The sequence below is a fragment of the Stomoxys calcitrans genome, chromosome 3 (assembly GCF_963082655.1).
Source record: "Stomoxys calcitrans chromosome 3, idStoCalc2.1, whole genome shotgun sequence".
NCBI classification, from domain to species: Eukaryota; Metazoa; Arthropoda; class Insecta; order Diptera; family Muscidae; genus Stomoxys; species Stomoxys calcitrans.
Window position 1 is genome coordinate 11,645,309 of NC_081554.1, and position 12,690 is coordinate 11,657,998.

A 12,690-nucleotide genomic window follows, 5' to 3' on the forward strand; every position below is an offset into this window, starting at 1 on the left:
TTCACAGAATTTCGACGAAATGTGGTTTACATATATACCCGAGGTGGTGGGTATCCAAAGTTCAGCCTGGCCGAACTTAAAGCCTTTTAAGTTGTTTTCTTAGAACAATTTTTTTTTTTGTCAAAATTGCAAAAAAACGAATATCCCCAAAACCGGTGGAGATATTGTAGGCCTCAAGCAGAATTTTTTGTAGAAATCTTTGACACAACTATCCAGCAAAAGAAAAAATTTGAAAATCGGATCACAAATGAAGATTTGGTAGCCACCGAGGTGACCAAATTTAGGGACCTGCCAAACGTCGCCTTGAAATTTTCTAAAGAGATATCTCTACCCCATGGTACAATTAAGAGGTAGCGTCATTAGCACAACAACAAAAATCTACCCCCAACGAAAGTACCTTGAGTGGCAAATGCCGTAAATTAAATTGTCAAAGGAGTTTTATTGGGTTGCCCAAAAAGTAATTGCGGATTTTTCATAAAGTCGGCGTTGACAAATTTTTTCACAGCTTGTGACTCTGTAATTGCATTCTTTCTTCTGTCAGTTATCAGCTGTTACTTTTAGCTTGCTTTAGAAAAAAAGTGTAAAAAAAGTATATTTGATTAAAGTTCATTCTAAGATTAATTAAAAATGCATTTACTTTCTTTTAAAAAATCCGCAATTACTTTTTGGGCAACCCAATAGAAATAAACTTTGCTTTACAACTTATCTTCTTTCTTTAAGTGTTTTTTTTTTGTATTTTCATCATTATAACACTGTTTTCTTGCTTATGTGTGGAATATCGGATAAAACAGAAAACTTTTTAAAAAATATCACAGATGTGTTATCAAGCCTTTGACATTTAGATTTACAACAAAATCAAAACAAAAATAAAAAAAATTGTACTCAGCTGTTCGCATGACCTCACCTTATAAGTGCATCCTGTCTCTACCCGTCCTCACACGGCATATTTTTAATATTTTTTTTTTATTTTATCCCACTGTGTAACAGTAGAGTATTAAACGATAATTCTTAATTATATATGCATTTTTGATTAATTGAGTTTGAAAGTTTTGTGAAGATTGTTCACATCTACATTTAATGTTGTATGGAAATTTTTTTTCAGTGTCTAAAAACTAGTTCATTGTAACTGTTGATTATAGATTTAATCAAATCACTTCTATTTGTTTTGTATATATCTTTGTTTGTGAGCTTTTTAATTTAAAATTCTATATTTCTTTCCTTTTATATATCTCTTTTTTCGCATACAGTTTCTGCTGCTGGCTCGCTTGTCTTCACATTTGGCGATTGGCGTTATATTTGGCTATTTGTACATCGGCGTTGGCAATAAGGCCAACACAGTATTGGGTAACTACGTCTATCTCTATGGCTCAATTCTGCTTCTGGTCTATACGGGCAAAATGGCTGTGGTTCTAACATGTAAGTGTGTCTGTGTGTTTGTTTGTTTTATTTTAGCTACTTAGCATTAAAGCAGCTGACAATTTTTTGGTAGAAGCCAAAAAAAGCCAAAAAAAGTTAACTAGCCACAAGGAAACATGTTTTCTCAACCCGTTTGCTAACAAAAAAACTCTTTTTGGATATTTTGGGTTTTCCAAACAAAAGTTTGTGTTTCGAAAGTTTGAATTTGATATTGCCAAAAAATGTATGAATTATTACACATAAAAAGTGTCATAAAAAGAATTATTTAAGGACATTAAACCAATTCTAATAAGATGACAAACGTTCTCCGTCAAATCATTGTTTTTCGAAAGGGCTTGGAGACTAATATTTTTTTGCAATATTAAGTTAAATTTGGAATAAATGAGAGCTTCATGATAACACTATGACATTTGTTTGGCCTAATTTAGCTTTAATAATAACAACAACAAAAATGATTTTATTGAAACTAAAACTAGAACGAGACAACACTTATAGATAAAGTTTTCCCACATTTATTTAATGGAATGTTTGTGGAAGAATTTGAAAATTTGGCCTCAAGTGCTTTTGGATTAGTATTCTTCCCTCTCTGATTGGATTAGCATAACCTCATGCTGCAACGGTGGCTATAAAAACGAAGCAATTTAAAGCAACCTTTAAATGATCATGATTTGCGAATCTGCATTTGGCTTACCTTTACACTTTAAACAAATACAAATGAGTAGCAAAGGCATTTTCCCTTCAAATAACACAGTCTTCAGTTTGGCTGTGGATTTTTAGTCAGCCGAAATTTAAGACATTTTGGGCATGAAAGGGCAGACGATTTGGCGGTGAAAGCCAGAGGACTGCCGTCAATAAACTTGGTTAATCCGAAGCCTTTCGGGTCGACGGAGTCCGAGTTAAGGGAGTGGGCGACGAATGCGCATGTAGAACAGTGAAACGATCGGTAGGACGGCGAAAATCCTATTTCCTCCTCTGGATGAGCAAGGGCTAGTTACGGCACGCATTAAAAAGTCTTCGCGTTCTTTTCCAGCGGAAATTAGCAGGAGAATAAGAATGGCCTTTACTCCCTTTTCCTATTTATTTGAATTAAACAGATGGTATTTTCCTAAAACAGCTGTTCAATGCTGCAAAAAGAGCAAATTTTGCCCATGAACATTCCACTAAGGAACAGGGGCAAACTTCTCACTTATCAATGAGTGCAGTCCGATTCAAGTTTAAGCTCAGTGATAGGGGCCTCCTTTTTATAGCCGTGTCCGAATTGCGTGCCACAGTGCGACACTTCTTTGGAGAGAGGTTTTATATGGCATGGCAAAACAGCTGTTCAATGCTACAAATTGCTATTGAAAAAAAAACCATCAGTAGAAATTTGCAAGTTCCCAATTACCAAACTCTCAAAATTTAGCTTGCTCTCACGCACTCTCCCGCTCTCTTCTGCTGGCAAATAAAGTATGCGAACGACTTCCAGTAATAATTTGTGCAAATTTGCATAAATTTTTGAGTACACGAACACACTTTTGTTGATAAAAATTACTGTACCACTATTCCTGATAGAACCGATTGGAACTTCGATATCCCTGGTAACAGAAGTTACATAGACTTCTATAAAACTTAACTAAACGACCAGGTGGGCTTTGGGGTGTACTCTAACGATCTAGAACTGGTCATATCGAAGAGGTTACCCGACCGCTACAGTGTGTATCAAGTAGTGATCCTTGCAATGGCTAAGATATGATGTCATTACGACGATGGGCATAAATATCTTCTCAGACAGCCAGGCAGCCTTTAAATCCCTGGAGAACGTATTTCTGAACACAAAAACCGCCCTCGACTGTCGCAGATCTCTCAACGAGATGGCTGAACAGTTCAAAATTCACCTGTTTTGGGTGTCGGGCCACAGAGATATCCTAGGAAATTGTGAAGAGGACGAGCTTGCGAGACTATGAACTGCCTTACACATTCCAGGGATACTGGAATCTGTGGGTATGCCTCTAGCGACATGTAAGCTAAGTTTTCTGGACCAGGCCCGAAGGGCAACGAATGATAGCTGTTCACAAAGAGAGGGCTGTGAGCATTCCAAAACTATGTGGCCTCATCTAGACTTGAAGAGGTCTACTGCTTTGCTTTCATTGGCTGGAACAGACGTTTCAGTCATTGTGTCTGTCATGACAGGTCACTGTCTAATTGGAAAACATGCTGACAGACTGAAGGTTGCCAGCAACGACACTTTAAGTCAAATAGTCAACATCAGTATCGTAGATAGTAATTACTTTGCATGTGAGCTATTGTGAATGAAAGCTGCTAATTGGCCAATATCAGCTGAACAGAAATATCGTATGTTTTTTTTTTATACCTTCCACCATAGGATGGGCGTACACTAATTTCGTCATTCCGTTTGTAGCGCGTTAAAATATTGGTCTAAGACCCCAAAAAATATGAAAATTTTTGATCGCCGTGACATTTAAAGTCGGTCTAGCCATGTCCGTCAGTCTGTCTGTGGAAAACACGCTAACTTTCGAAAGAATAAAGCCAGACGCTTGAAATTTTGCACGAATACTTTCTTTTAGTGTAGGGCGGTTGGAATTGTAAATTGGCTTCATCGGTCCATGTCTGGATAAAGCTGCCATATAAACCCATCTAGGGTCTTGACTTCTTGAGCCGCTAGAGAGCGCAATTATTATGCGATTTGGCTGAAATTTTTCATGAAGTGTTTTGCTTTAACTTTCAACCACTGTGCTAAGTATGGTCTAAATCAGTTCATAACTTGATATAGCTCCCATATAAACCGGTATCGGATTTTATTTTCTTGAGCCGCTAAAGGGTGCAATTCTTATCCAATTTGACGAAATTTTACATGAAGTGTTTTGCTTTAACTTTCAACCACTGTGCCAAGTATGGTCCAAATCGGTACATAATATGATATAGCTCTCTTATTAACCCGTCTTGTATATTGACTCGTTGAGCCGCTAGAGGGCGCAATTCTTTTCCGAATTGGCTAAAATTTTTAATGAAGTATTTTATTATGACTTCCAACAACTGTTCAATGGTTCATTAGCTGATATAGCTCCCAGGTCCATAACCTAATATAGCTGCCATATAAACCGATTTTCATGTCTTCTTGAGCCACTAGAGGGCGGTATTCTTATTCGATTTGGCTGAAATTTAGTATGACGTGATTTTTTTAAGATTTTTAACATCTGTTATATGTATGGTTCAAATCGGTCCATAACCCTATATATAGCCCTTCTTGAGCCTTCTTGAGGTGTAGGGTGTATAAGATTCGGCCCGGCCGAACTTAGCACGCTTATACTTGTTTTTTTTGTATTTTGATTTTCATTAAGTAAAATTTTGATTCTATTCTTTTTATAGTTGTTTTCTGACCATGTGTCTTTTATTTAAATTTTCTCCGACAAAGTTGAGAAATTTTTAAATTAGGTTTATGATCATTACTTTCTCTAATGCTGCTCAAACGAAATGAATTGAAGCGAAAGATAATTGGATTTTTTATTTACTTATAACATCTCTTTTTCAGTTCCCTTGGAAATTGGCATGCTATCGCGTGAACATTTCAATCGTTGGTATAACCTGGGGCCCTACTTTCTGTCGCTGCTGTCATTTGAGGTTCCTTTCCAGGTGAGTGCAAAAGAAATCGTTTGTTTTGAAAATTTATTGCCGTAGTTGGTTAGTCAAACAGAAGCAGCAGCAATTAAAGGGCCGGTTGAAGCATTTAATTACAGTCTTTGGCCATCATATTAAAGAGGCCACATTTATTATTTCTTATTTCATTGATTCTCTTTTGGCCATTTCATAATAATGGAGTTCCTTATGTTAATAAGCCATTAAACATATTTTTTGTTCACACAAATGTGGTCACGTTAATTAAGCATAATTTATTTTTATCTTAGTTAATTTATTATTTTTTTCCATACTTTTCTCCATTAGCTGTCAGATTTACAGTTGACAGATATCACATATCTCAAATTTAAGCCTGAGGCTTGAATTTTTTAAGGTAGACAGTTGAATATTGGCGGCATTTCATGTTTATTGTTTTGTTTGGCAATTATACAACAAATCATTTGTTTACGTTTAGGTTGTTTACTCACTCTCTATCTCGTTCTCTCTTTAATGTATGTCTTTGTTGTATTTCAGTGGTTTATTGTTAAACAAATGACTAATTTTTTTTTTGGTTTTTTCTCACCAGCACGTACTGTTTACATTACTATGTATGTACATACAAGTGTTTTCCATTTTTGTACTCTAGATCACTACAGCATGGTTATAGGGTAATATGACATGAAGCTTTTGTTGGTGTTGACTAGAAGAAAGTATAAGGATGTTGCAAATTTCCGTTGTTAAAAAATTTTTGAGTACGCGAACACTCCTATTACTAAACTTAAATTCCCATGAAAATTCCATTAAGGAACAGGGGATACATCTCTCATATCAATGAGTGCAGTCCGTTTTAAGTTTAAATTCAATGACAGGGGCCTCCTTTTTAATGCCGAGTGCAAACGGCGTGCCGCATAGCGACACGACTTGATAGAGAAGTTTTAACATGGTAGGATACCCTACAAATATGCAAATTTTGCCCATGAACTTTCCACTAAGGAACAGAGGCAAACTTCTCACATATCAATGAGTGCAGTCGGATTCAAGTTTAAGCTCAATGATAAGGGGCCTCCTTTTTATAACCGAGTCCGAACGGCGTGCGGCAGTGCGACACCTCTTTGGAGAGAAGTTTCACATGGCAAAGTACCTCACAAATGTTGTCAGCATTAGGAGGGGAAACTCACCGCTGAAATTTTTTCTGATGGTCTCGCCAGCATTCGGACCCAGGCGTTCAGCGTCATTGGCGGACATGGTAACCTCTTCGCTACAAATATAGCCAGCATTAGTAAGGGGATAACCCTGGCTGAACATTTTGTTGATGTTCACGCCTGTATAGGAACCTCTAACCACGCTAACTAACCTCTGCGCCTCGGTGGCCTCCAACACTTCTATTCCTGTAAAAAACTCTGATAAAGAGATTCAACTATTCCCTTTGTGAATGATAGCATACTATTGTGAATTATAATAATTTCAAGCCAGCTGTTACAATCAGTGTTGCCACTCAAGAAAATTTTTTTTACCAAAATTTACAAAAAATCCTACCAAAACTTTATATTGTTCTTTAAAAGCTTTTATTTGTCTTTTTTATAATCTTTGTAAATAATTAAGCTTGTTTGGTAAAAAAATACAAATGTTGTGAGTGGGAACGATATGTGCTGTGCTATGTATCAGCGCAATACAGTGCAAATGACGATTTATCGGATAATATTATTCTTAACACGTGATATCGATATCTTAACAACTTTGCACTGTAATTCTATACAGTATATCTCACCTGCACGGGATAGAGCCCAAACAAAACGGCAAGGCGGAATTAATAAGGTGGTCTTACGCGAACAGCTGTTAACAGCCGGCCGAGTTAGACAGTATAAGATGTCAGATTTTTATTTGCATTCTCTTTGTTGTTATCTTCCTCCTCGAATATTCTCTGCTTATTTACGCACACGTGTACACACACGCACACAAATTTCTTTGAGTGTGTTGACCAAACGTCGATCAGCTTGATGACAAGATGGCGGATTGCACCATATGAGTGGTGGTTGTGGTACAAATGAGACCACCTTTAATTGTTTCGCCAAGATAAAACGCGATGATTGCCAGCTTATTCCATATATCTATCAGACAGTGTATCCATAGTTCGGCTCGACCGAACATAAAGCATTTTTATTCGTTTTTTTTTTATTTCCAATTATGTGCCTAGAATACCGCCTGAATGAATTTCTATTGTTACGATGTAATCAATTTTCGCATTTTGCGCCAGACGCAACTGAATTTATTTCTCTCAGACTTGATTGACGCCACCTTACATTAAAGGTTTGTAAAGATAAGTAAAAAAAAAAATTCCAAACATGGAACCAAATTTAGCCCGGTTGGCAGTGAATTTTTAAGGAATGCAAAAAAAGGAAAGTTTATCGATGATACGAAAAATAGCCTGGAGAGAATAGGTAAGGAGGTTGCATAGTCAGAAGTTGCTCTAAATTTAAAAATTAGTCATATATATGATTAAAAAAAAAATTGCCATGAAATGTTTTTATATAGAAAATCCATACTGCCGCACAGAAAGAAACGAAACTAGCAGATGTTTATAAGTGATCCACTGGTTCTACTCATAAATAGCTATAAGTTTACTATTGGATTAAAAGCTAAAAATGAATATTAATTTCTTCAAAATATTCGTGCTCTACTATCAACGATTTTGTATTTGAGTCCCAAATTGTCCCAATTTTCCTATATGTTCGTTTGACTTTTTTGGGGGCTGGTGGGCCCTCCAAACACGTATCTCTAATTCGTACTCTACTCAAAATTGATTTCAAAGAATCGCAAAATATCCTCATTGCAAAAAATGGCAACTTATCAGTTTTGGTGTGGGGGGTCCTCAGCCTTTTGGCACCAAATTTGTATTCTTCTCCCAAATAACTTTCATTTTAGACCCACATTGTTGCAACTGGCATAAATCTCCATTTGGATGGTTTTATGGTGTAGGGTGTTCCTCTGCAACAGCTTGAGCCTAACGTTTCAAGGAATTTCTCTACTTACTCACTTACATGCTTGCTACGTACTTGCTTACATACTTTCTTACTTACTCCCTTACGTTATTATACCCTCCCCCATAGGATGGGGTATACTAATTTCGTCATTCTGTTTGTAACACCTCGAAAAATGCGTCTAAGACCCCATAAAGTATATATAATATATTCTTGATCGTCATGACATTCTAAGTCGATCTAGCCATGTCCGTCCGTCTGTCTGTCGAAACCACGCTACCTTCGAAGGAGTAAAGCTAGGTGCTTGAAATTTTGCACAATTACTTGTTATTAGTGTAAGTCGGTTGGGATTGAAAATGGGCCAAATCGGTTCACGTTTTGATATAGCTGCCATTTAAACCGATCTTGAGTCTTGACTTCTTGAGCCTCTAGAGGGCGCAATTCTCGTTCGATTTGACTGAAATTTTGCACGCGGTGTTTTGGTTTCACTTCCAACAAGTGTGCTAAATCGGGTTCAAATCGGTTAATAACCTGATATATCTGCCATATAAACCGATCTGGGGACTTGATTTCTTCAGCTTTTAGAGGGCACAAATCTTATCCGATTTAGCTGTAATTTTGCGTGTTTTATTATGACTTCCAATAACTGTGTTTAATTTGGCGCAAATCGGTACATAGCCTGGTATAGCTGCCATATAAACCGATCTTGGGTCTTGATTTCTTGATTTCTTGAGCCTCTAGAGGGCGCAATTCTCGTCCGATTTGACTGAAATTTTGTACACGGTGTTTTGGTATTACTTCCAACAACTGTGCTAAGCATGGTCTAAATCGGTTCATAACCTGATATAGCTGCCGCTGGAGGGCGCAATTCTCATCCGATTTGGCTGAAATTTTGCATGAGGCGTTTTGTTATGATTTCCAACAATTGCGCTTCGTATGGCGCAAATCGGTAAATAACCTGGTCTAGCTGCCATATAAACCAATCTGGGATATTTATTTCTTGAGCCTCTAGAGAGCGCAATTTGTGCCAAATCGGCTATAACGGCTTCTCTCATGACCTTCAACATACGTGCGTAATATGGTCTGAATCGATCAATAGCTTGAAACAGCTCCCATATAAACCGATCTCCCGATTTTGCTTCTTGAGCCCCTACAAGGCGCAATTCTTATCCGAATGGACTGAAATATTACACAATGACTTCTTCAATGTTCAGCATTCAATTCATTTATGGTCCAAATCAGACTATAACTTGATATAGCTCCACGAACATAACAGTTCTTATTCATTATTCTTTGTTTGCCTTAAAAGAGATACACGCACAGAACTCGATAAATGCGATCCATGGTGGAGGGTATATAAGATTCGGCCCGGCCAAACTTAGCACGCTCTTGCTTGTTTATTTACATAAGAATATATATTAAATTGTTTTTCTTCACTCTTCTTTTACTTTCAGTGTATTTGTACAGCTCTTTACTTGGGTATAAGCATATGGATGACAGATAATGAGGAGAGTGATAATTTCCGTGTCATGTATTTCATGCTATTTGGCATTCTCGTAACATTGAGTGCTCAGGCATGGGGATTCTTTGTAGGAGCCACTCTACCCATAAAGGTAAGAATGTGGCATGTTATACAAAAATTACAAGATGTATTAAATTCTTTCTCATTTTTCCTCCAGCTTGCTGTCTTCCTGGGTCCTATATTGGCTGTCTTATTCTCCGTCTTTGGTTTCTGCACCCGCTATATAGACATAACACCGCTCTTCCGTTGGATGTGGCATATCAGCTATTTTAGAGCTGGTTTTCATGGTGCCGTCAATGCCATCTATGGCATGAATCGTTCGGCTCTGCCATGTCCGGAAAATCTAATCTATTGCCATTTTCGTAATCCCAAAGTATTTCTGGAATTTATTATGGTCACCGACGTGAGTGTAATGGATTGTGTGCTGCTGATGGTGGGTGTGATTGGCATTATGCATCTGCTGACAGTCATCATATTGTGGCACAAATTGAATAAACGTTAGGAGGAGACAGAGACAGTTAGCCGTTTAGTTAAAGCTTTAAAGAAATATTTTAGTAATTAATTTATAATCATGGAAGTCATACGAAAAAAACCAGCCCAACACATTAACTCATTTTTAGAAGAAAAAAACATCATTTTAAACCATTCCAAATTCAGTGTTAATTGTTAGTAAATAAGGGGTAGAGAATTAATGCCAAAAATGCTTGAAAAGATAATTCACTCAACATATCTGTACTTTAAAAATATATATAAATAGAAATTTTATTTCTTTTTTTGCGTTAAAATTTTATATATGTATATGGTGACTGCTGTTAAATCTAAATACCCCTATTTCAAACTTTCTTGATACTGAATATTCATACTCAACCATTACTTGCATAATAAGCTTTAGGGAATATTTCTTATGTTTTCTATTCTCCTTTTTTATGTTGTACATGTTTTTTTGTTTATAAGTTTGGTATGCCAAAAATTAGTTTTTAGTTAAGTATTTTAGATGATCTTTCAAATCTCGATATTGTCATTTAGGGAACTTCACACAACGTAAATTCTTGCCAAAACAATGATAAATTTCTTTCGCAGTATAGGTTATTATTCGAATATTTTATTTTTGTGGCAGATTTCCTCATATCTCCATTATATGTTCATTACTGTTTTGCTAAGATAACTTTTATTTAGTTTTTAGTTATTATTATTTTTTTTACAATTATTTATGGTCGCAAAATGTGTTATTTGATTAGTGTTTTATATCTCATATTGTCCCAGTAAGCAAAAAAAAATTTTTAAATTTTTGTGTATTTTACAAGAATGGTAATAAAGTTTTAGACTCTATAAAATTTTACTTTCTTTTTTTTTTGTTTAATGTAAGGTTAGGTTGGATGGGTACCAAAACACTAAGCTCTCTCGAAAGCCAGTTTTGCTCCACTGTGGCACCTAGTGATAAGTCCAAAGATCATAGATCAAGAGACGAATATCATGTGTATTATGGTGGGTAAATTATATATGTATTACGGTGTACCCTCGATTAATGGTTATTCGATTAACCGATAATTCGTGAACTTTCAAATAATCGAACAATTGAAAATGAAATATTTTGATATAAAGAAATTATCGAATGATTTAGAACTGTTAATGTTGTTGTTGTTGTAGCAGTTTGTTGTGTTCTATCCTTTGTCTGCTTGATTCTATCGAGTGTCAAGACCCAAAAACTCTGCGACTAAGATGGAGTGAGTCGGGTGGGTTAACGGTTAATCGATTAGTCGTGTTAATCTGAAAAAATAGCTATTCTGAATCGAAATAAAAGGGAGAATGAGACGATAAAACTTGGGAAAATTTCTCCCAAACAAATGAAAGGAAGCTAGGATAAAAAATTATGAATTGAATTGTTTTATAAAAAATGGTACCAGTTCTTACTATTTACGAACAATTTAAAATGTACGGAAATTATTTTGCACTTTTTAATCAAAATCAAGTAGAAATTTCGTTAGGTTCTCCCGGTTTAAATGTCATGTACCCACCATAGAAAATTTGCAGTTTGATTGACAAAAAATACGAGCATTCTATTGGGTTGCCCAAAAAGTAATTGCGGATTTTTCATATAGTCGGCGTTGACAAATTTTTTCACAGCTTGTGACTCTGTAATTGCATTCTTTCTTCTGTCAGTTATCAGCTGTTACTTTTAGCTTGCTTTAGAAAAAAAGTGTAAAAAAAGTATATTTGATTAAAGTTCATTCTAAGTTTTATTAAAAATGCATTTACTTTCTTTTAAAAAATCCGCAATTACTTTTTGGGCAACCCAATAGAATTCCTATATGAATATACATATGTAGGGTTCAAAATATGTATGAACTGTTGTCGTTCGGAGTAAAGTAGAATCGGGCGGCACTCAATGGTATGCAATAAGTCTTCTGCCTGTTCCTTAATGGACTATTCGTGGGCAATTTTTCCAAAATTCTTGGCGCCACATTTGGCAGCATTTACTCTACAGGAGTAGGAATAAATCCATAAGTCGCTTTTCAGCAGCACTATGTCCAGCAGCTGTCCCAACCACCAAGAAAAGTGGCCACCGCCCAAAAGTGTCAAATAGACCTTCAAGTTCTAGCTCAATAAAATTAGGAGTTTAGATAAAGCAGCCTATGTCCAGCAGCTGTCCCAACCACCAAGAAAAGTGGCCACCGCCCTGAAGTGTCGAATAAATCTTCAAGTTCTAGCTCAATAAAAGTAGGATTTTAGATAAAGCATTTATGATGACGAAGGAGAAGCAAAACCTCTATACTACACACTAAAGTATTCTGCCCAAGAACGATCCGGTAGATTCAGCCACCTTAACCGGCCGAAACATTGAGCTCCAATTTGTGTAGTATTCTGCGAATTATCGAGAGGTGAGAGGTCGATCGGCACCGGCTCTTGCACAAATACTGAGTGCCTGTGACAAGGCGAGTTAATGGCGCCTTTAAATAACCAATGTTGCTGTAACGGAATGTTGTTGTGTAGGCCATAATTGTGTACTATTAAAAGTAAAAATTAAAACAAGCATTACAAAAGCAACACTAAACAGGTTTGTAAACTTTTTTAACAGTTTTAGTTTTGCTCATTTTTCCATTTTATTTTTATTTTTTCACAAAAATAATAGTCAAATGTTTAGCCAAAATTAAACAGCTGAGG

The 12,690-nt window shown here is 36.2% G+C and overlaps 1 protein-coding gene across 2 annotated transcripts in view; it reads left to right on the forward strand.

Moving 5' to 3' along the window:
• The window catches only part of LOC106084500 (ATP-binding cassette sub-family G member 1), a 110,649-nt gene extending 99,878 nt beyond the window's left edge, over positions 1-10,771 (forward strand). For both annotated transcript variants that reach the window (XM_013248228.2, XM_013248227.2), the window contains exons 8-11: positions 1,248-1,416; positions 4,946-5,046; positions 9,461-9,619; positions 9,686-10,771. In XM_013248228.2, the coding sequence (XP_013103682.1) occupies positions 1,248-1,416; positions 4,946-5,046; positions 9,461-9,619; positions 9,686-10,030 (774 nt within the window). In that variant the 3' untranslated portion in view covers positions 10,031-10,771. The remainder of the gene's footprint in view (positions 1-1,247; positions 1,417-4,945; positions 5,047-9,460; positions 9,620-9,685) is intronic.
• Positions 10,772-12,690: the final 1,919 nt, after the last annotated feature.